Raw genomic sequence first — 25952 nt, forward strand, 5'->3', positions numbered from 1 at the left:
TTCAGTTCTTTTTACAGTCGATTTTTCATCTCCTGAAACTTAGAATTTTTTATACATTTATAAGTATATTTATTTATGTATATTTTTAGGTATATTCTTTTATTTTTAAAAAACATTAATTAATCCGCCTTTATAACCTGCTTAAACAATTTATAAACACCGCAGTTGCGTTGGGTAACAATTTGTATAACTGAATGCAGAAGATTTCCACATTAAAATAGCGCCAAAGTTAAATCTTGCGTCAATAGATGGCGCTAAACATCGCTTAAAACTTTTACTCCCGTCTGATATCAGACTTCATCTTCAAAATAACAAAAAAAAATATTAAGAAAGAAATAATAAATAACACCTCGAAGACCGGTTAGCAATCTCGATTTTCCACTAAGGTACAACGCAACGAGAAAACAAAAACGGTGATAATAACAATAAAAAGAAAACCACATCGAACTCTCGTCGGAGAGGGAAATCTTGAAATAAAATAAGAGTGAACGAGTCGAAAGGGAAAATTCCTCGAGAACGTGCTTTTTGTGTATTTACAGTGGATTGGGTTAGAACGATGGCATTTGTTGTAGTGTGTTAATATTTATCGTCTGAAATAAATATTAAGTGTTTTGTAGAAGAACTTGCCGCCTGTCAGTGATTAGAATTTGTTCGAATCCCCTGCTTGTCAGCGGGATGGCATCCGTAGGTGTGATTTTGTTGACCGCTATAATCGGAGTCACGTGGCTGGTACCGGAACTGGCTATATCGAAGAAACTATTTGATATCCATTGGAACACCACTAATCCCATGTGAGTAATCACAATAGAACATTTTTATTTCGTGGATTAAGAATAAAATTTGTCAACATTTATATCGATATTTGATGAAAAGGTTGTTTGTGGGGAAGGTAGTAGGTGACATATGAAGTTTTAGGTTTAATGTACAGTTTAATTTTATCTCTGCTCCCTGGAACATTGCAAAAACACTGCATTTTCGAAAAATTATCTGATGAAAATCGTTTGTTTTCATATTGTGAAATACATGCTATTAAAGAAATTTTATTTAAAAAAAAAACTAAAACACGAGATTTGAAATGTCGAAACATGGGAAGTTAGGTATCAGCGGGGAATTTGTTTCAGTATTTTTTTCTTTCAAAACATTCGACTAAAATGTTAAATTTAACTTCTTATTACATGACACATAGATCATTTAATAAGATTAATAAAATTGTAAAGAATTTAATATTCAAATTTGAAAAATATAGATAGAGAATTATGATTTTACATCGAAAAATTCGTTTATTGTTTACAATTGATCGATAAGTCTGGTTATCTAATGTTTCAGTTTAAATTTTCAATTGTGTTTTGTGTACAAAATAATAATCATTTTAGTGGAGAGAAAAATTATTGTTTCTAATCTGTAAAAAATAATATTCCTCTAGTAGACATCATGAATAGTTAAAGCAATAAATCTAAATGCTCATCCTTCAAATGTTAATCAATTAAATTACTTAAATTTAGCTTAGTTGATAAAATCTTAAATCCAAAGTTAGTTTATCTAAATTCTACAATCAAACAATAGCATAAATGAGCTACTATATTGAAATTTATTTGAAATAAGTTGTTTTTTTTTTCTTTTTTTCCCAAAAAGTTTGCCTTCAATCAAAGGAATAAACATTTTACTATCTGTTGTTAAAAGAGAAATAATGTAATGTAACAAAAACTTTAGTTAAATAAGAAGAATGTAATAAAGACTAAAAAATGTATAAATATCCCACTCATTAAAACAAAAATAATGTAAAATTTCTATAAGGGAGAAAGATACACGAAAGTTCGTTATACTTTTTCAAATTTTTGAGTTTAAAATTTAGGGGTTGTATTTTTTTTCCAAAGTACGAGATTTCTATCATCAGCTAATTTAGTATCTTTACAAAACAGGTATAGAAGGAATGAAATTGATTGCAAATTTTCAAACATTTCAAAGTATTTTGAAGTTATTCAAATTATTTGATTCAAATTATTTTCATATCATTAGCCTTAAATCAATTTTTTTTTAATTCAAACAGTTTTAATTCAAATTATTTTTATTTCAAATTATTTTAACCAATTAATTACTTTTTTCATAATTGTGAAAAGTAAATTATCATCATAACCTAAACAAGCAAAACAATAAAAAACACGAATTCATAATTAAATTTTTAAAAATAAAAGTGATCTGGAAGTATTTCCTTGAATTTCAATTTTTACATTTAATACCATTTATTTATTTTCATAAACGAAAATAAATGAATCTCTTAGTTTACTGTATTGAGAAGTTTTGATTAAAAAAAAAAATACTATTTAACAAAAACTACATTAAAAATAAACTACCTACTTACTCAAGAACATCATGTTTTTCCAAACAGCCCATCTTAAAAACTAAAAATCAATTTTCGTTTCGCTAAAACTCATTTACACTTTTTTTATTTTCTTAAAAATATTTCCCCCATTTTCCAAAAAACTGAAGTTTTTATTTTCATTAAAACTTATGAAAGAGAATAATCAACAATTTATTAACAAAACTGTTTCTGAAACCGGATTACAGTAGTACAACAATTCGTTTTAGCGTAGCATTGTTATAATATTCAAGAATATTTTACAAGTTTAAATAATTTAATTCATTAATGAAATAATATTCTTCAATTCTTTTCAAATTTTTGAAATTAAATCTAATTAGCAATTCTAGGGGAATAAAGTACATTTGACATTTTACACAATACTTGAACTATTCCGCTAGTTTTATAAACAAAATTTATAAAATCCGCTTGTTTAGATTGTAAACTAGATGAAATATGTTTTTAATTAATTCATTATTTCAATAATTGAATGCTCCAAAGTAGAAATTAATTTAACTTAAACCTAATTAGGTAATAGAAATTAGATGATAAAACTATTCTATCGCAACTTCCTTTAAAAATCCATTTACGCAATGAAATGTCAAGATCTTTTCACCGGGCGCTCTTGCGAAATCTTTGTCTCATCTTAAATCTTCAAAGCGGAAAAAGATGAGTCAAAGGCGGCATCATAGATTGCATCCGTGACGTTAAATTTTATCGGAATAATTGTAAACTTCTTTTTCTCCCGAAATTTTTTCTAATTTAATTAAATACCCTTAAGTTAAAAAACTTTTAATTCGTCTAAAATTCAATTTCTTTTTACTGTCTAAAAGCAGCAGTTAATTCAAAATTCTTTTTTCTTCTTTTTCTTAAATGTTTGTTCAAAACATTTTCATGAGTAATTATTGTTCTAGAAGAACACGAAAAAAAAAGAAAAATTCGCAAGTGCAATGAAATATTCATAGTCATAATCATGGAAATTATGGCAAGAAGTTTCAAGTTTGTTGTCGATACAGATTTTGATTTATTAGCATCATTGAAATCTGTGCCTTTTATTTATATTTAAAATAATCCTGAATCCTCTTTTTTTTAAAATTTTTTTGTTAATTTTATGAAGCCAATGTTCACTTTTTTTTATCGGAAACTGTTTATGATTTGTTATATTTCAATTTAAGAATTTTTAACAAATTTAATTAAAAAAGTACTGTAATAAATGTGATATTACCACATAAAATATGAGTTCTTTTTTAAACAGTAATAACCGGTACTCATTTATAAGGAACAGGGCAATGTAATAATAAGCCAGTTTTTAAAAATTGTTCAAGAGAAATTTCAGGAGTATGTAAGCAAAATGTTGTTGCTGTGAATCATACTATTATTTTGCTATAATGCCGGTCACTTGTAAAGCACAAAATTGAAAACAGTACCAAGTAAAACTTTGATAAAAAAATATCTCTTATCCGTCTATTGCTACAACCCCTTTATATGTACGCAAAGTTAGTTGGTAAACCAAACTTGTACCGATTAAATTGATGCGTATAATGTAACTATTGTTTACTTAGTAAAAGATTTTAGAAATTATTAAATTTGTAACCTTTGTTTGAAAATAAATTTCAGTTTTTTTTTTAATTCAATTTTATTTTATTTTTTAATGAATATTTGAGTAATGCTTGAATAGTTTGATGGTTACTAGAAGTGGCTTTTTTTTTCGTTTTAATAAGAATTTATTTTATAAAATTTAAAGAATATCACATGCTGTAATTTTTAATGAATTTATACAATAAAATATACGTAGTTAAAATAACATGGACAACATTTGATTAGAAGGGAAGTACGATAAAAAAAATTAATTTGTTTCATATCGTGACATGCTGTTTTATATTGTGTCGTGCTCAAAAAGAAAAGAATTAAAACTATAGTTAAAGTTTTAACATTAACGTAAGGTTTAACTATGACGTAAGATTTAAAATTGCTGCTTTTTTGCTTTAAACTTTGAAAAAAGGTTATATTTAAAATTAAGAATATCTTTAAAATAAATATATGTTGTTGTTTTTTTTAATATTAAAACTGAACTAATATTATACGTAATATTTAACCATTTTCGCTTCAATCTGTGCAATCACAGCTTAAATCTTAATATTTAGGCTTATAAATCAATTAAAAGTTGCTTAGAAATATTTCAACAAACCTTTAGTTGACGCTTAATTTTGTTTTTTTTTTAACATCGAACAAATTAACAATTCGTATTTTTGTTAATATTTTTAGTCATTTATTTCGAGCAAATACCTTAAGATTTCTATATTTCTTTAAATAGGTATACAGGAATCTATACCTAAGAAATCTATTTCAAAGAAATATGAGATTAAAAAATTGAAAATTAAATAGCTTTTGAAAATTGACAAAATGAAAGTATGAAATCAAAGCATATTTTGTTTCAGTTTGGGACGTTCTGTCACGTAAATAATATCAATTTACAAAACTACACTGAGAAAAAAAAGTATGGTCAGAAACTGTCAAAATATAGTAACGTTACCGTGTTGGTGTTACCTCTATCGGAACACCAAAACGCTCGATAATTTTTACCGAATCATTTTGGTAATGAATTCGGTAAAATAAACAGAATTTTACAATGTGTGATAAAATTTGGTAAATACGGCAAAACTTCGTAATTTTATCATGCTACCTTGAAGTATTTCATTAAATCATTTATTTAGTTAAATTTATTTTTAGTTTTGTAATTTTTTCTATACGCATGGTAATAAGAACTGCAATTTTTACTGCTGGTAAACCGTTTCTGAATGAACGTAGAAATTACCAAATAAATGGTTTAAAATCCATATATTTTGGTTTCATTAACCAGAATTATATACATATTTTTTCATTCGAAAAGTTATTGCCATACAGTATGGCAATTTTACCCGACTTTTTTTTTTCTCCGTGTGCATAACAATGTTTGCTCACTCTGATTTTATTATTTTTTCGCTAAATGTTGAAAAACGCTTCTAATTTTAACCATTAGATAACAGGTAAAATATTTAGAGGGTTTATCATGCTACGAATGTCAACTATGTCATTAAACTACATAAGGTCTTTTGTAAATATTTACATTTCCTGCAACATGTAGATTTTTTTCCTTCGAAAATGACTAACTCAACGTTATTTAAATTTCATTTATACAGGCATTATATTTAACTTTATTTAATGCGCTGATTTTTAATTTCCATGAATAAATTCCTTGCGTGATGTATTCTTAATTTTGTTCCTTTATGTTGATAATATTGATAGATCAAATTATGTATATATATTTTAACTTGACGGGATTCAATTCTGTAAGAAAATGAAGAAATAGTTCTAAAATTCCCTTAAAGGAAATAAGAATAAATATGCGTGACATGCTTTACACTTCAAGAAATTTTGGAGCGTTGGACCATAATATCGTTTAAATTTTCTGCAACCTTAATATGATGTTAAATTAAACAATATTATCGTGCATCTTAAGCTTCATTACACGAAACTGTGTCTCAGATTGAATGGAAACATAGTTTAATTTAACATTTTATAATAGTTGCAATAAATTTGTAAGTAAAGTTCAAGGTATTAATGTTATGGTTAAATGTTTAACTAGTTTTACTGAGATCGTATTTTTTTCATCATTTTCTTCCTTTTTGTGTTAAAGATCAGAAAAAACAATTATTTGGTTAAGTGAAAAGTCAAATATTCTGAATTTAATTAAATCATAATCTCATAAAGCAACATGGAATTGCATTATATTTTAATCTTTGTAATCCATTAATTTCGAATTTTTGAAAAATCCTTTGTTTAAATAAAATAGAAGCAACATGTGAAGTATAAAGTCAACTATAAAGATTTCGACTTTTTAAATACCGAAATTCATCTTGGTCCAAGATATTAGAGCCAAGATGCTCGTCCAATATATTAGAACACATCAAACCTTAGATTGTTTTTCTACTTCGCCTTTACCTACGATTATGAAACTAGCATATTTAAAATGAACAGTCTTCATTCTGCTCCGATTAACGGCTGTAAACTTGCAGTTTATTAAATGTGCTTGAAGCTTTTTGCAATGCCTTGCTGGTCTTGATGTCATTCGCGCATAATGAGTCTTGAGAACGAGTGCCTATTTTTGAGCGCTATTGTAATCCCGACCATTTTCTGAAGTTTTTGAAGAACATGATGGCTTTATTATCTAGTATAAGTAGTTTGTGCTTTGGAATTTTCATGCTTATTTGTTTTAAGCTTACGTGTGTCTATGTATAATAGTTAAAAAGAATCCATAAGGGTTTATTATTTTTCTATACCTAAAAATCATTGCAATGTCTTTTCTCAATACATATTTTTTAAACTCATTTATAATATATTAAAGAAAAATTGCTTTTTCTTAAAATTTTATATCAGTTGCATATCATAGGTTTTAACAAATTAGAGTTTAGAACTAATGCTTAACTTGAGAAGCAATGATGGATATCTAATTTGCGTTAAACTTTTTTTTCGCAATTTTTTACAAGCTGCTTCATATTGAATCCTGTTTTTTACTACCCGATATATAAGTCATTCCGATAGTTTGTCCTTGCGGTTTATCATACTATATATTTCGAATGAATTATTATTTAATATAGTGTTCCGATACGTAGCGCATTTAAAAAAAATATTCTAAAATATAATCAATAAACAACACAAAAAGGAAAGAAATTAATTGTCTTTTGCCCGTCTGTAGATATTAAAATAAATTATAATAAAATATTAGTTTGTAATGAAAAATCTATACTTAACCATTAACTATTTATGTTAGTTATTATATAAGTACAGACGCATGATGTTTTAAATTTTAACGGAAAGTTGCTTTCTAAAAAAAGGTAAAACTACCGAACACATATTTTTTATATATAAAAGAGAAAGAAAAGATAACTGAGTGTAATTATAATGGAATTAAATATTACAGAGTTAAGTATGAAATTTTAACTTACATTTATTACACTAAAAAAATCAAAATAAAAATAACATTTTTAAAAACCACTTTTTTGTAGTGGAGAATAATAAGCAAAAAACAAAAATTTGAAAAATGTGGGGCGCATGAAATATGTGACAGTATGTGTGCTCACGAGAATATGTGTATGTATATCTGTAATTGTATCTGAATGTGGATGTGTCTGTGGAATATGTTTGTGTATGTGGATGTATATGCGGATGTGTATGTGGTTGTACATGTGTATGAGTAAGAATATGTGTATATGTATGTGTATATGTACTGTTATGTATTTCATGCGCCCCACGTTTTTCGTTTTTCAAATTTTTTGTTTTTTAATTATTATTCTCCACTACAAAAACGTGGTTTTTAAAAATGTTATTTTTATTTTTATTTTTTGTACTCACTTCCAAAATCTAAATTTTTCACTCACTGTACACAAAACTTTTCAACTGACATGTGACACTAATTTGTAATAATCAAATCGACACCAAAAGACAGTAGCGAAAATATTAATTTTTCTTTAATTTTAATTTAATTTTACTTTGTATGTCTTTTTTCTCTTCATTTTCATGCATTGTCATCTAATTCTGAACTATGTGCCAAATTTGAAGTCTGTAGCTAGTCGGAAAGTTAGTTTAAAATCGATTACAAAGTTCCACCCGAACAGACATACAAGAAGGCAAGTTGATATAAACGTGTTAAAAAATGTAAAATAAAAAAGACATATAATTTCAAAATTACGAATAAATTTAAATTTATTTTTTCTGAACATTGAGTATATTTGCAATTAAATAAATGAATCATTTCATAACTTGAAAAATAAGGTGCCATTATTATAATTTATTGCCTTTTAGAAATATATGAATTGTTGCTTTTCATTATAGTAGAATATTTTCAAAGTAAAATTGACGCGTTGAATCAACGAAAAAATATATTTTATTACTTCAAAGCTCTTCATACATGAGGAAATTGTTTTACAGAATCACTACTCCAAAGAAATATAATAAAATGCATTGCAATTTATTAAAAACCAAATATATATCATAAAAATATTTTATTTAAATTTTTTGAGAATCTTTACTAAGCTTTTTCACTTATCTTTGTTTACACAATTTACTTTAAAAGCAAAAAAGGCAAACCACAATAATCTTGAAGTGATAATCTTGAATGATAAACTGCCTATCCATAAAATTAAACACTAAGATTTGAAAAATAAATATTGTTTTCTATAAAAAGAAAAAGGTATGCATGGCGAAGTTGCAGGAAACGTAAAGGCGTAAATCCGTTCTCTTAAGCATCTTGTAGAAGGGGTGATAACCACACGCCATACCAAAAAAATGAAGTGACGAAAATCCACCGAACGTTTTTCAACTCGCCAGACCATGCCACTAAAGGGAAGCATGCTCGGTGAGCCGTGGTACTTTTTCATGCTACGTGGATTCCGAAAGAGATACACAACAACTAAACTCAACAGCATTTAAATGTGTGGGGTTTGTCCAGTCGTCTGATTTAATGCCCATCATTTCTTGCCTTATAAGAGGGTTGCGTTTTGCTACGGGTTGCTTAAAATAGTTTGAATATTTTTTGATAATTTCCATTCTAAATTAAATATTAAACCAATATCCGAAACCATGTGCTGCGCAAAGCCATCTATCGTTCATGTTCGTTCTGTTTTAAAATAATGGCAAACTGGTTTTCATTTTAGCTTGTAAAAAATGTAAAATTGTGTGTAACTATGCGAAATAGTTCCAAATTATTTTAAAAGTTCCTTAAAAAGTACACATTTCCTTATCAGTCTTATTATCTACTAATTATCCGATAAGACTCTCAACTCTTTCAACCACACTTTGTGAGAAGATAAATTGATTGCTCTTTTTTTTTAAGAAAAAAAATTCGTCTGCGTCATTTTATGTTAAAAATATCGTTTTCACAGCGATTCCTTGAGTAAGCCTTAAATTCTTTTCGTAGTTTGTGTTTATCTATTTATTTTTCATTCCTTTGTTTTATTGAAAGATCGATTTTAAAAATGAGAATGGTGAGCTATAAGCAAACACAATTATCATATCAATGAAATCAGCAAGCCAAGTGATATATAAACGAAGATCTAAGTAAATAATTGTGGGATAGTTTGCTGCTGTACATCTAGCAAACAGAAGAACACTAAAAAGAGTGCTGGGATCTTTTTATAAATGTAGTATTACATAATAATTAAAATTTTGAAATTCATACTGTACCTGCAAAATATTATCATTTGAATCATCTTTAACATTTCCCTCATTTGATACAAATTAAACATCATTTTGGCATAGTTTAACAATATAAAATTATTATAAAATATTTCTATGCATGTAAATATATTTCCTAGTTTTTCTATAAATATAATTCGAATTATTTGAATTATGTCATATTATTTTGAAATAATACATCACGTTTTATCATTATTCACTTGTTTTCCAAATGCGTTTAAAAAGGTTGTGAAGGGTATATAAGTACACAAAGGCTAAATCTCATAGCTTCATTCCTATATTCTTATATTAAGTCTTTAAAAAAATATATTTTATTTTTATTAAATTTAATTCATATATTGTCTTAGCACTTTTCGTTACTTAATACACATTTTTATGATATTGTTCAAATCGTGTTCCTAAAATTAACTTACAATTTTTAGCTAAAAAAAACTTAATAAGTTGGAAATTATTAACTAATGGAAGTTGAATCGAAATAGTTTATAAAAATTATTTTAGATCTAGAAAAATTAATTTTTAAACGGCATTAATGTTTTCATTAACCATTTTATTTGGTTACAGCTTTGGCGTAGAGAATAGCAAAATAGGATCTTTATATGAATGGAAGAGATCGACCGATTGACGGGGATACAAATTTAAAAACAAAAAAAAAACTAGATTAATTAAAAGCTACATTTAATAAGAATGGTAATAAGAAATCACATCATAAAATAAGCCTTTTTGAATAAGAAATTATTTTAAAAAAGTTATATTTTAGCTGATTAAAAACTCGTTTAATTCTACTCTTAGAAGAGCAAAAAAAAATTTTTTTTTAGTAGGATTATTAGTATTTTACTTTAGTTTATACTATTATCAGCATATACTAACGTAAGCATAAGAAGTATTTTAAACATTTAAATGTTAAAGCTTGTTTAAATTTAGAGCCTTTTTCTGTTTTGATTCCTTTTGATTTCCTCTTTGACTGGAGTATCAGTCAAATCCTTAATTTAATATGATGGGTCAAACTCCTCAAAAGAGTCATTTTGTTAAAATAGAAATTGAAAGTAAACAAAAAATATATATTATTTTTTAATGTTAAACTATCTATCTAAAACTAATTATCTATCCAGTAAACTCTCTAAAACTAACGATCTATTTAGTAAACTATTTAAAACTAGCGATCTATCTAGTAAACTATCTAAAAAAAATTGTAATCGTTCTCCACCCCCTGGTTTCTTTTTGGTGTTATGTGAAGTCTTCTTTATTTATTTATTTATTTATTTTATTTATTTATTTATTTTATTTATTTATTTATTTTTTACGTAGCAGCAATCTATTTTTCCTTAGATAGAAAATCTGATACAGTTTGTGATCTTGTCCGATAGCTCAAACTTCTTTTAACCCTTTGTGAGACATAAAATTTTAATTAAAAAATTTAGTGAGGTAAAGCCTGGAGAAATGTTGTTATCGTATGGATGCTCCTACTGAGGCAAAAATTTTATTTTCAAATTTTTCTAAATTTAAAGTGGTTGATTGAAAATCATGCCATTTAAGAGGAAAATATTATCACAATTTTTGTGGTTTATATTATTGTCAAAAATAAGTGGAACAGTTTTTATCCCACCGCGTCTGAAAAGGTGAATGATAATTTTGTTAAAATAGAAAGTAAAAGTAAATAGGCATGGTGGTTTTTTATATACTAGTCAAAGTACACAATGCAATTGGTTAAATTAATTTAATTTATATAAGAAAATGCAGCTATCTGAAGAAAATTTCAATATTCGCTTTTTTATCACTTGATTTTTTTTTAAAATTTTCTCTCTCTCGCTCTTTCTTCTTTTTTTTTTTGTCAGATTGTAACATACATTTTATAAGTGAATCTGTCAAAATCCGTGATTTGTTACAACGGGTCAAACCCTCTCTTAATAATCATTTTGTGAATAAAGAAAGTAAATAAAACTAGGTTTTATATATATATATATATATATATATATATATATATATATATATATATATATATATATATATATATATATATATATATATATATATATATATATATATATATATATATATATATATATATATATATATATATATATATATATATATATATATATATATATATATATATATATATATATATATATATATATATATATATATATATATATATATATATATATATAAAACCTAGTTTTATTTAGTATATATATATTGATAAAATTATATCGTATATGATTTCCCTTCTGCTTCTATTTTACTTATAAATAACTGATGTATAGAATTAACACATTAGCACTATACTATAATCTGGTATTTATAAACTAAATAAAGTATAATGAGAAAAAGGTATGGTCAAAGCTGCCAGAATATGGTAAAGTTTATGAGAACATGATGAACAACCTTGATAATTTTTGTCGAAGCGCTGTGGTAACGATTTTTGTAAAATTAACAATGAAATGTGGTTTTATAATACGTGATCAAATTTATTGAATGTGTTAAAATTTTATGATGGTAAAATTATTTTATGATTAAAGTACAGCATAAAAACCATTTATTCGGTTAAATTTGCTAATCAGTTCTGTATTTTGTACTAAACGCGCTGTAATAAGAATTTAAACTTAAAAACAAGAATTTCCAGTAAACTGCTACCATATGAACGAAAAAATTACCAAATGAAGGGTTTAAATACCTTATTTATGTTTTGTTTTATTAAAAAAATTATGGAATTTTTTTTATCAAGAATGTCATTACCATACAGTATGGTAATTTTATTAGAATGCTTTCATCTTTACTTATTTTTATCAATGTAGGATTACTAGTATTGGATAAAGGGCTCTAGCTCAATGAGACTTCTTAAGGAGATAATCAAAATATTATCTTTATTTTCAGATGTCTTTTTAGGAAAGAAATCATAAATTGTTTTTCCTTTTTTTACGGCAGTTACTTCGTATCTTTACTATTCTCTTAATGCCGAATTTTACTTCAATTTCGTCTAATTCTTATCAGTTTCTCTTGACATCTTCATTATTTTCCAACTTTTTTCCACATATTTTCCAATAAATTAGAAGAAAATTAAATAAACCGACGAGGCAAAGTGCCAAGAATTCTAATGAATTTCGAAAAGATTTTGTGGTAATTCCTTTTATATTAAAAAAAAAATCCTAAGCTCCTTCCGAAAAAATTAGTATTCCCAATACACTTAAAACAATACTTTATTCAGACAGAACAAAGTTTAATACTGCTCCTGATATAAATATACCAGTGATAAAAAATAACACTTTAAAACTTTTCTGGATAAAAAAACGACACGATATGAATAAAAAGAAAGACAGCAAAAAATTATATATCCTGCTTAGAATTCTAACACGTTTTCCTATAAAATATGTTCCAATTTATCTAATCTAAAAAATGCTAAGTGCTACAACTAACTTTTATGCTAGTTCATAAAATTTTTTTCTCTGTATTTAAAAGGCTAAACGTATTGAAAGTGATCGCAATTTAGAAAAGATCATAAAATGTTATTTCGTGACAGATGTTAGTGGGTGACTTAATCTTGTAGATAAATCATAACTTTATTAGTAGGTGGTGTTGTAAATTTGTGCAAAAAGTATCCAATGTTGAATATTTTATTATGTTGCAATTTATTACTTCGGGCAGTAAATTTACGCTATATCTAATTTATTGTGCATTCATTTGTTTTTTACTCTTCACTACAAACATACATTAAAAAATAAAAGTACAGCAATCAGTGTGTGATTATTTTACAGTAATTGCAAAGAAATTATAGTTTAATAGCTTAACAGGTGTTGAAAAACTTTTCCAGTCAACTCTGCACCCTTCGATATTTGAAATTTTCTCATAGATATCTGAAATTCTCTCATTTTCTCATCATTCGCCTCACTCAAATAAAAATTCTTTGCGATATAATTTTTATCATATATGAGCTTCAAAATAATACTTATTGTGTTCGATATAAGTATATGTTTGCTGTTCGTAAGTAACAACAGTTTACTATAAAAAGAAAAGCTCTGCCGCAGCATCTTAAATGCGTCATAGAGATTAAAGCTCTACAATTTCGTGACCAACGTCATAATCGTTGCAATGTAGCCAGCACTGCGCACAATGCAGCCATTACTTATCAGACAAACTGGCACTTGTTAACCTGAATCTGAACGGGCCATAAACCGCCTCTAAGGTTCGAACCCCAGTCTTTCATAGACGGCTCAGTGCCTTTGACAACTGAGCCATTTCGGCTCAACGGATTACTACAAAAGGACTGATATTCGACTTTAAGTCATAAACTAATCGTTGCATTCAAAAGTTTCGTTTCACATTTTGAGAAACCCTATCTTAGAATGAAAGGAACAAATTAAAAGTTAGAATATCGACTTAATATAGTGCAGCAATGAACAGTTTTGAAAACAAATCTATGCTTATGACATTCGCGAATGCCAGTTTCGTTTTACAAGTATCCTTAAAGTATGGCTGTAATATAAAGTCGACATTCAAAAAGCACGCGGTAAGAACGTGAAACCTCACCATTAAAAATTTGATAGTTTCAAAACATAATATCGTAGAAATTTGCTTAACTATAATATGCGGCCATTGCAAATACAGTACTTCTTAATCTTGATTCATGGTACTGCAATTTTCAATTTGGAAACACGGTTCAGTTCCGCATCCTATTTAAGTAACAGGAATGCAGTTCGAGTACAAGGTAATGTACGAATATAGCTATATTGAAGAAGCAGTTTTATAAAAACACATTTATTTACACAACATCCAATCATAAATAGAAAATAAATTGAGATACCCGTAACGCGTTAGTATAAATCTTAGATACAAACAAAAATTATTCTAAAAAAAAATGTATTTCTCCTAACTAATCAACAAATCCTGAAAAAATTTCTCCTTCTATTTTCTTCTTTTTCTCATTCTACGTATATTTTTTATTCATGCTTATGTTAGCCAGATATTTTATGGACTTCATAGTACTATAGTACCGATATTATGTTTAAATGGTAACCCAATTTTATTTCGTTTGAGAGACAATACTTCACATACACACAAGGACGTCTTCATCAGTTATAGCCGATTGATTGATTCATTTATAATTCTTACATACGTCTTAGATTATTAATTTCTTGCTTTCGAAATGTCTACTAGACAGATACACTGTGGGAACATTTAGCCCAATTAAGTGATGAGATTGACGTCGAAGGTGTTGGGCCATGCTTACATAATGTGTCATATAATACCAATGATACAACTTTAAAAAAAGGACACACATTATATGTAAGTTTAATGTCCCGCACATGAAAGTTTAATAGTTCATAATTCAGCGAAACAGCAATAAATTTCGAATCCCTCTTTGTGTATGAATGTGCAGAATGTTTCGGATATAGATGTGGTATGGTGGATTGTTATTTTAACCATGGTGGATTGTTCTTTTAATCGATTATCGTGTTTTCTTAGATTCGCAAGAAATATCTTGATGTAACAGTATCCAATTACTCAACGTTGACACGATGAATTCACCATTTAAGGAAAACGGAAGGACAAGAAACAAATTTCCTGTATTTATAGTTCAATCTCGCAAAAAATAGGCAATAAAGTGTTTAAAAAAATAGCATTTCAAATTTGAACAAGAAAGACGACATTAAAATTATTTATTGTAAATGAATAATTGTGGAAAGAAATTCAATTTCGACATTACCTAAATTATTTCCACCCCAGTCACTTCAGGTAATCTTGATGCCCTTGAGCCTTGTTTTATTCATATGAGTGCTGATTTTCTTGTTACTGACATTAGTTCCTCACCATCTCACCATAGAGCGTGGAGATACAGTTTACTCTGATTTAACCCTCTCAGCCACAGTGTTTTTTTTTTCTTTCCGTTTTTCATCTTTTTTCTCTCTTAGTTACTGTGTCTTCTAGTCTTCTAGTTGTGTTTCGCAATTTATTTTTCCCTTTTTTCGTTAGAAACTTTTCGTTTTATATCTTAAATCACTTTTGATTCTTTTCATTCACGTCTAGCAAATGAGCGTCTGCTTCTCAGCGCTTAAAACATGTCTTATATATATTTTTTGCTGTGAATGAAGTTTTTAATCTGGTAATATTTATTGTAAGTTTTATCTTCGAAAATCTATTAAAAGGAATAAACTTTGTTACTCGCGAAAGAAAAAAAATATTGCAAGTATTTTTTGTAAAACTGAAAGTTTGTTTCCTAAGTAAAAGTCAGCATTTGAGCTAATCGCTGTGATATTTAACCTTAATTTAAATTTTAGATCTCGTATTTTTTCGAACCTTTAAACTGACCTTGCGTTATGTCAAATCTTTTAATGAGCTGGCGAGTTTCGTCTATCTTGAAGATTTGATTCCACATATTTTTCAACTGATCGAGTCAGAATTTGCGCACAATCGAATTTACAAAAAACAAATAGTTTTTTGTCACTAACAAAACAAATTAGAATAAACATTCTTTGTTTAAATGGTATGAAAATTTCATTGTTTAGCTTTCGTTCATAAACTGTTATTAAAAACAAACATAAGTGTTTATAAAAATGTTGTTTTCTTTTTTATTTCCTTTATTATTGTTTTTTAAGAATATATTTGGATAATCAGTTAGAGATTCGTAAGCAATGTAACATTTTATCAATTGCTTTATAAGTATTTTTTTAAAACAAAAACATTTATCAATACAGGTATATGTTTATTGTGTATATGTGTGTTGTATTTTTTTTAGCAAAATTTGTGTTTAAAATTTAGACTGAAAATAAATAATAGCTTTCTAAATAACAACATTGACTTTTCTTATGCAGTTTTTTCCTCAAACTATCAAAAGAAAGTTTATTCGATTAAATGAAAAGAATATTTTATACAGTTGATGATCATGGGAATTGAAAATATCATGTTTAAATAACTTCACCGATTAAATACAATTTCTTTTATAAAAATAACCATTCTATGTTTTTTTTTTCTTTGGAAACAAAGCAGATTAAAATAAGCATAAATATTTGGTATTATATGCTTCTTCAACAATTTAGATCTTCAACTTGCATGCTAAAGAGGTTTGATTTAAACTTGAATAATGGAACTTTATCTTTGAAATTTAAATCTAATGACTTTGCAACTTAATTTCCACCGTTTTTTTTCTCTAATTTAAACAGTACATGAGTTATTAACTGTTTTAGACGTAATGTTTTTGATCTTCCAAAAGAAAATGTTTTGTTCTATCGTAATTTATATTTTTTTCGTTTGTTGAGTTAATTTATGTTAACTTTCAGATTATTAAAATGTAATATCGATTTCAGGAAAATGAGCTTTTTGGATACCTCCTTCATTTTTTGTTAATGAAGGTTTTAAGGCCACAACATTTGTGTTGTGTTTGGAGAGGCAAGTTAAACTTAAACTTAAGTTTAACTTAAGTTTAAAAATAGTGACCTCACACCTCGTTTTGGTCGTATGGTTGAATTCGATTAAAGTGATTAAACCAACTTTTTATGCGAAAAGTCACGTCCAACAACAAAAAAAGTAAGCGAAAAATAAATGCTCCGACTCTTAAAATTAAAAAAAAATAATAATAAACAACAAAAACTTAGTTTCCAACTCTGTACAAATTATTTGCAAAGAAGGATTATTTTATTTTATTTATGTGTTTATTTTTATTTATTTATTTTTATTCATTTTCATTTATTTCTCTATTTTTCTTTTCATTTATTCTTATTTATTTATTTATTTATTGTGCTGCAAAAAAGGTAAACATTACTATTGAAATCATATAATTAAAATCCTTTTTTGCTGGGGAAAAGTTAGGTTTCAAAACAGCAAAAGATGAATAGCAAATTTGTTGCCAGATTCGGAGATATTATATTAGTAATTTTAAATTATTCAGAGAATTGATGCAATTTTTAAAAAAAATAAATTTCAAAAAAATCAGAGGCGTTTGCTTCTGAAAAGCGAAACACAATTTGTTACAGGTTTAGAAATGTTCCTGCGAGATAATCTTTTGAACATTACATTTTGGTACGGAGAGGAAACCATTCTGGAATGGTTTACTTAAAAATTTTGTTTCCAAGTGTAATTTTTCTGAAGCATTTCTTGACATTTGATGGTGGTATAACGGGTAATTCATTAAACAATAATAAAAATCCTTTAACTCCAGCATGAGGGAATCATTTGCTACGATAAGAAGCTGAAGTCAGTTGTTCGCTTCTCAAACTCCATTGGAAGAAAAATTAATAGAAAAAAGTCTGTTGTAAAAAGTTGCCCAGTGAAACTTTAAAAAAAATATTCATTCACACATCTAACTGAAACTTTATGGACAAGCTTTTCAATTTCTGACAAGCCAACACACGTTTAGAATTTTCTCTAGTTTAAATTGTGGACAAATTATCCATTTACTTCGAAGAAAAACTAACCATGATTATAAAAAACAAACTTCAACTCTTTTTTTTACACAAAAACTTTTAAGAAAAAATTTATAAACTTTTATGTTTTTCGCAGAATTATACTTTCTGAAATTAATAGGCAACTATTTTTCTTTCAGAAAATCTAGAATAAAAGCACTACAAAAAGTTTTGTTTAATGCTTTCGAAACAAAGACAAATGTCACCGCTGAAACAATTCTGAGAAATCACAGAACATCCAACATAAATATGTATGCTTTAAAAAATATTCTGACTAAAAGGTCAAGAATGAAATAATCTTCACCTTAGCTTCCAAGGTCAGCCTTATTAAACCCTTTTTATTATCTTTTATCTACATACTAATAGTGGGTATGTATTACGTAAAAGTTTTAACAATACCGATCCTGATAATATATCAGTCATTAGAATTCAGATGTGTCGCAAATTTGCGTATTTTCGACTTTATTTCGCACGATATTCGCAATTGTTCGCAAAATAAAATCCATTCCTGCTACAAATCCTTATTATACTTTTTTAAGTAATTGTCTTGATATTCATTTTCAGTATTAAGGGAACAGGATATGAATATATAATGGAAGCTTAGGCATATGACTGAAAAAGTGTTTCGCAATAATTTTTAAAATTGCGCAGGATGACACTAGTAAGGCCATACACCTTATAAGACCACCTACACTTTTTTTTAAAAGATACAGTAAGGAATATTTACAGTATTCTGGTGCAACTTTTGATTCTTTGATGTAAGAAACTTTGGTTTGCTTTAAAAGAATATTCTGCTCTTCCAAAAAAAAATACCCATTTTTTTCGAACTTTCATTTTATATTTCACTGTTTAAAACTATTCTGTTGACAAAACGATTTTTCATCCTAATCGTAAAGGGGTTGAAATGTCAGTTCAAATTCTAGTTTTTGTCTTAGAGTTTTCGTTAGCGTACGATAACTATACATTTTCACAAATTAGAAACTGCGATTCGAATTAATTGTCAAATTCTTACTCTATTTGATAATTATTTTCAGTTAGATATGATTTTTTGGTAAGTTAAGAATGGTTAACAAGGCGGGCCATTATAATTGTAACCGTTTTCACACTTAAATATGATCTTAGTACGTAAGACTTTTAAAATAAAGACAGTTTTAGACTTTTCTTCCTACTAAGTGGCTCAGGGGATAGAACGATTCAGGATAACCGGGTTTAAATCCCAGCTTTGACTGGTCGATAAGAATACTGCACCCGGTTTGCACCGACCACAGTGCTGACGTATCAGTGGCAGGTGGATCATGGGTTAGAGTCCCCTCGCCGTCTGCCTAACCGGGGGGGGGGGGTTCTTCGTGTTTTTCCTTCTCCATGTAACGCAAATGTGGGTTAGTTCCATCAAAAAGTCCTCCACGAAGGCAAATTTCTCTCATTACTTGATCCAGGAGTTCCCTTGTTTTCTGGATTGGGTTCAAAATTACAAGGCTACGGAGTTGAACATTAGTAGTCGTAAACCCTAAATTGGGTCAGCTGCTCAACGACGATTGTAAAATAAAATACTAAGACAATCGAACCACGGTGGTTCAGGCGATAAAACGCTCGCCTCTCAGTTAGGTGGCCAAGGTTCGAATTCCAGCAATGACAAGTCGATACGAATTCTGCGCCCCACTCTCACTAACCACAATGCTGACATAAAGTAGCCATGTATGGGGAGAATGCAGATTTACTTTATAACTATCATGAAGAAAACCTGTTTTAATCAAAATTTCATTCTGAATACGGATTTACCTTGTAACTTTGCTGGAAAACGTATGGTAATATGGTTCTCATGCGGTTTCATGCAACGAAACGAAATACCAGTTTAAAACCGTAAATTTTAGGAGATTGTTTTTTACAGTGGGGAAATATATATATATACCATGAATTAAGATTTTTGTTCAATCTAATTTGTCTGGAAAATTACCTTAATATGATCCTTAGAAAACAAGAACAGGAGTAAAAAGGAGGAATATGATCCTTAAAAAACAAGAAATAATACTATATCTTTGATTGTTATCGTTTTTTAATAAAGGTAATAATGATGCTTACTAGTAAATTATTTATTTATTCCTTAATTAAATATATTCACTAGAAGAATTTATTTAACAGTCTTCTTAATGTTTTAAAGCTGTCATTGGGAAAGACGAGGGTTCGATCCTCAGTGGCTACTTGAAGCCAACCCAGCTTCAAATCGATGGGTATCAACTTGTTTGGGAAGTAAAGGCGGCCTGTCCGTAATGCTGAGCATATGACCACATTCATGACTTTGATCTCAAAATTACGGAGCCTGAACCTTTAAGACCCCCCTGGTTAACAATATGCCATTCTGAGAATACTTTAATCCCAATGATGAATAGTCTCATCAGGCTAAAATTATTTAGCGTGTATTCATAGTAATCAAAATTCGAACGAGAAATTAAAAAACAAGTCTCAACTCGAACTTCACTCTATTCTCATTACATACCTAAAATAATTTTTATTTCAACACTATAGAGAAATAATGATATAGAGTGAAATAATACTATAGTTCATGACTATTGATAAACAATAAGTGGTGAACTAATACGAGAAAAAAGAAACCATGGATAAAGAAACCATAAAAAAATATTTGTAGAACAGCTCTACATGTTAATCACTCTACCTGTTAAATCCGTATTTTGCATTGAGCGGTTAGTTAACTATATTTTCCTATATTCCTATATTTTTGGTGTTCCCATAAAGTCAGAAATACAGTAAATTTTACCATATTTTGATAAATTTGACCATACTTATTTTCTTAGTGTTCTTTATGGCTGTTGTCCTTCATATTTGAATTTCTCTTCCGTTAAATTGTTATATTGCATGAATGCAGGATGCTTTAAAAAGAGAAAAAGTGGTCGAAGTAAAAGGGCAAAATCATTATAAATCATTTTATTTTTAGTATTTTTACACTATTTTCAGACATAATATTACATAATTTTCGTTTTCACAGTCCTGTTACACATTTATGACACATTATGTGATGTTCACAATTACAGCCAGGCGACTGGAGACACACAATGTATGGACGTATTACTTTTACAGTTTTTACACACCTGGTGCACATTGATGACTGATACTACTACAAGAGGTGATTAAAGTTTTGACCAGACAATTCGAAACATGCATTATGTCGACGCATTACGCATAGTTTTCGTTTTTACACTTCTGCTACACATTTATGACCAATATTAGTATATGAGATGTTCACTGTTATAGCCAGGCAACTGAAGACTCACAATACTCTGCTATTGCTATTTTGCTATTTTTACGCACAAGATGCTCATTGATGACCAATAAAAGAGGTGATAAAAGTTTTGGTCAGACGGCTCGAAACATACATTATATCGACGCATTGCGCATAGTTTTTTTTTTTCCTTTTCTGTATTTTTTGTTTTTTTTTGTTTTTACCTACCTGGTTACATAGATACGACGAATACTTCTATAGGAGCTGCTCAAAATTTTGGACAGGAGATACGCTTTATATATTATTTCTTTAAAATAATATTTACACACTTATGGACTACTATATAAAATGTTTAAAGTTTTGTTCAGATGACTGGAGATTTGCTTTACGATGAACTTTTTCTAGGATGTATCTGAAGCACTTCCTGCTGCCACAACAGGATGGTTAAAACTCCTGTAGTAGTGTTGTTTGTAAATGTGTAACATGCACGCAAAAATATTAAAAATAAAGCTATATCGAAGGATTTTGTTTATTGCATGCATTACGTATCACTCTAGTGGTTAAGGATTTCTTATGTGTCCATATGTTCTAATATGACATTTTATTCTTTTTATGTTTGCTTTGACTTCTCATTTTGGCCATTTTTGAAACATCTTATGTACTCATTAAACAATATTATGTTTCGAAGATTAAAATTAATTGAAAAACTTTCAAACGATATTTTTAAAAAATGTTCTTCATTTTTAAAATTTTATGTATTTTTAAAATTAAGCAGGTCTAACGACTTAGTAGAGAAAATAAAATAAAAACTACAAAATGTTGAATTAAATGTTATTTGTTCGAGTATTTATTTAATTGAGCCAGAAACTTCCGCAAAAATAAGTTTTAGAAATATAGTTAGATTAAAAAAATACCAATGGGCACAGCGATAAAAAAAAAAATGGATATATCCGGAACTTTTAAGAAATATTTTTAAAATCCTTTAAAAAGTTTGGTATTATTTTTAAAAAATAAATAACACTCATAAAAATAACAATAATAACACCATTCAAGCTTTTGCAATGAAATGAAGATAAACAGGACTGGTTATGCAAATATAGGGAAGACTCTCTCATGCTTTTAAATTTTAATAAATAAAAAATATTTTTAATGCATATTTTTAGCTTCAGCCTCTAAAAGCAGTCAAAATGTAAATAAATACAATCGGTAGTAATGAGGCATTTAATACTTAAACGAAAATAGTTGTCAACGAAACAAATAGAAATAGAGTGTAGTTAAAAAAAGTTGAAAAAATGAAAAATTTTGAGAAAAAAAAAATCCTTTATTCGTAGCAAATTACAGTAATAGTATAAACAGTTTATTTATGTAAAAGGGTAAGAAGGGTTAATATTATTTAGATTTGACTTCTTAAATAAATATTTCGTTCTATGGTATGTGCTTTGAATTACTCAACATTTCGCAAAACTGGATATTTAAGGATTCCTACATTTTAAAAGTATTCGAAATTTTTTATAAATGTACCAAAATTATCGTCGTAAAGTTGTAAATGCTGTATGCTAATTTGGACCAATCATCATTATTACTATTTTTAATTCGAAAGAAATTATCAAAAAAGAAGTAAATTTTTAACGTCTTTTTCACGTTTCTGAAATATTCATTCCATATACTAAATACTCGTTACAAAAATAATATTATAATTGACTTTTTTGTGTAAAAATAGTTTCGAACCACACTATATAACAAACATTTAAACTAATGTTCGTGATATTCACGTGCAATGTTCTTAATCATATCATTTTAGCCAGTTTTCAATATATTTAGACCGTTAACCATGTCATTAAATTTTTAAACTTTTTTGGGATAAAATTTTTTTAGAATTTTTTTTTTTTAATTTGAAAAAAAATTATTAACTTATTTTGATATACAAAATTCAAAACGTAATATATCAGGGAAAAAAAACTTTTTTAGAAGCCTTTTGATTTTGACAATCAAAAATTAATAAAAATTCTTGGTATTTCAAAAATGATAAAATATTCTTATAATTTTGATTTATCTGTGCCAAAGAACATTGCCTTAATGTACGTTTTAAACATTATACTTTGAAGCAAAGCATTAGTCTGCGTTCAGTTCGAACTTTCACAAATTAAATGTCGCCTCAAAAGGGTCGCCCAAAATTCGTCAATTAGCTCATGCTAACTATTCATAGAGCTACAGAATCAGACACAAAAACTCACGTTTTCTGAATAAACGTAATTTTTTTTACAAAGGATTTGAATTTTTGGGTATCAAAATAATATTCGCAATCTGGAAAAGAAGGTCCCGAGAATTTTGTCAAGAGAGCAGTCGATATTTTGACAATTAGCTGGTGTATACTTTTCCGAAATTCCCGATACTGATGAACATTTGAACATTTTGCACAGAATTCAAAGTATCAAAATCGGAAATGACGAGATTTTTCTTTTAAAAAAATTATTACTTACTACTGCACTTACAAAAAAACATATTTGTTAAACATGTGTATGCAGATTAAGTATTAAAAAATTAAACAAACTAAACGCTTCTGTTAAAAAAAAAATCGAAAAGCCACCGTAGAAAAAAGTAGCACAATTTTAACAGGATACATAAAAAGTTCTGACATTGTTAAAATTAAAGAAATAACGGAAAACTACTGCAGAAAAAATGCGAAATTTTTAATAGGCTACATTGTTAAATTTAAAAAATTTTAATACTTAATTAATTTCCGAAAAAAATTCCTGTTAGCTTATGATGCATTTGCATGATCCTAAAAATACTGTGGACACTATAAGGTTTTAAATATCAATATTTTATTGTAAAAACTTTCTTCATAAAAAAAGTTTTAAAATATTTCTTTTAAAAAACCAATATCCTATATTTTCTGAATTTAATGTTAGGGTACCTACATAAATCAGAAGATTAATTTAATAGAAAAGAGCGGTTTGTGATAGATAACTCCCGATAATAATAAAGATCGAAAGCGAGAAGAAATTTTTAATGTAATAACGAGCTTTTTTTTCAATATATGTTTTTATGTTTTGTCAGTAAATCAATTTATTATATAATAGCTTCAGTATATTCCCTGTGTCAGTTCAGTTAATAATTGTATTATTAACGTTTTTAAATGTCCGATCAGTAATAATTTCACTATATTAATTCAATGAGTTATGATTATAGTATATTAATTCAATCAATTTTATCAATATATAAATGCATATCTGCCAACTTTTACGCGTTTTGTGTAAAATTTTAACTTTATATTTAAAGTGGTAGTAAATGTATGCTATCCTTACTTTCATAAGTTTAATTTTTAATGATTTTGACCACCATTATTCTTTAAAAAATTAAGAATATATATTAATATGTGATACTATCATGAGTGTCTGCTTAAGCTTTTCAAAATAAAACGTATTTTTCTACCTAAAATTGTAATTCAATTTCTATTTTACTACTACTGAGAAAAATCAACCTCTAAAAGATAACAAGCTGGAATGCAATAAACATAAACTCGAAACATAAATTCATCGATAAAAACTTCACTATGATATTTCGACACATAATTTCAATTTATTAATTCAATCACTTTTAATATCAATATATTAATTCAATCAAAAATAATTTTAATACATTCCCTAGCAAAGTTGCATTTCCTACTTTTTTCAGCAAATTGCTTTATTTTATTAATATATAATTTTAATACATTTATCTAAGCAATGAAAATTTCGAAATATTAATTAATCAATAATAATCTTATTAAATTTAATCCATAATAATTTCAATGTATTTATTCAAATAGACAGACTCAATGAATTGATATTAATTCTGATGCATTAGTTCAATTAATAATAAATTCAATATTTCTCAGTAAATTTTACTGTGATGACTCATTTTTAAATTTTATTTATTTATTCCTTTGTTTTGAGTTTATAAAATGAAGCACGCGTTATTAATAAGTATAAGGAATGCTAAGAGATCCTAATCATCGTCATCTTGGATTTTAAGTTAAATTTTCAATTTGTGTTTTCTTAGTATTTTTTTTTTGCAGTTAGGAAATTTTTGATGATATAATATTGTTTGATAGTACAATGTATTTCAATAGAGGCAGGAAATAAAGGGGTCACTTTTCGATTAGGTGATAAAGCGATTGATAATTATTAATTCTTAGAACTTCTATGAATTTTTCCTCGTAACTTTAAAGCAATAAAATGCTGCGATTTGTGGTTTTGTGTAAGTCATTTAAAGCTACACGTTTCCCAATTTTAGATTTGTTGCAGTTTTAACTGATGACAGCCGATTTGGATTAACGCTAAAACAAACTGTTTTTACGTTAATTGTATAAAAACAAAGATACTATTCAAAAATCTGAAAACAGGTGATGGTTTACTATTTAACTACCTATTAAAAACTGTTGCTTGCAGAATTGTATTGGCATAATTTTGTCACTAGATATCATCTAAAATACCGCAAGCTTTAAATCTTAAATTGTGATTGAGTGGCGGCCTTGTATTTTACTTGTATCGAAATATGCTGCCAAATCGAATAAATAATATCCATAATCAGTTTGCTTGTGAAAATTAAATAGAAAGAATAAAAAGATATTTAAAAATCCCCCCCCCCGTCTCCGTCGCTTCAACAGTTCAGTTTAAAAGAAAGAGAAGAAATAGAGCGCCATGGCGCGTGGAAATACATTTTACTCTGATTTGCACCTTTCAGCCCCTAT

The 25952-nt window shown here is 27.5% G+C and overlaps 1 protein-coding gene across 1 annotated transcript in view; it reads left to right on the forward strand.

Annotated features, from left to right (window-relative positions):
• The first annotated feature begins 363 nt into the window (after positions 1 to 363).
• Positions 364 to 25952, forward strand: part of LOC107456521 (ephrin-B2a) — a 399131-nt gene continuing 373542 nt past the window's right edge. The window contains exon 1 of the mRNA XM_071183445.2: positions 364 to 791. Within this exon, the coding sequence (XP_071039546.1) occupies positions 676 to 791 (116 nt within the window). The 5' untranslated portion in view covers positions 364 to 675. The remainder of the gene's footprint in view (positions 792 to 25952) is intronic.

The sequence above is a fragment of the Parasteatoda tepidariorum genome, chromosome 7 (assembly GCF_982258835.1).
Source record: "Parasteatoda tepidariorum strain Cologne lab strain chromosome 7, Ptep-v5.0, whole genome shotgun sequence".
Lineage (NCBI taxonomy): Eukaryota > Metazoa > Arthropoda > Arachnida > Araneae > Theridiidae > Parasteatoda > Parasteatoda tepidariorum.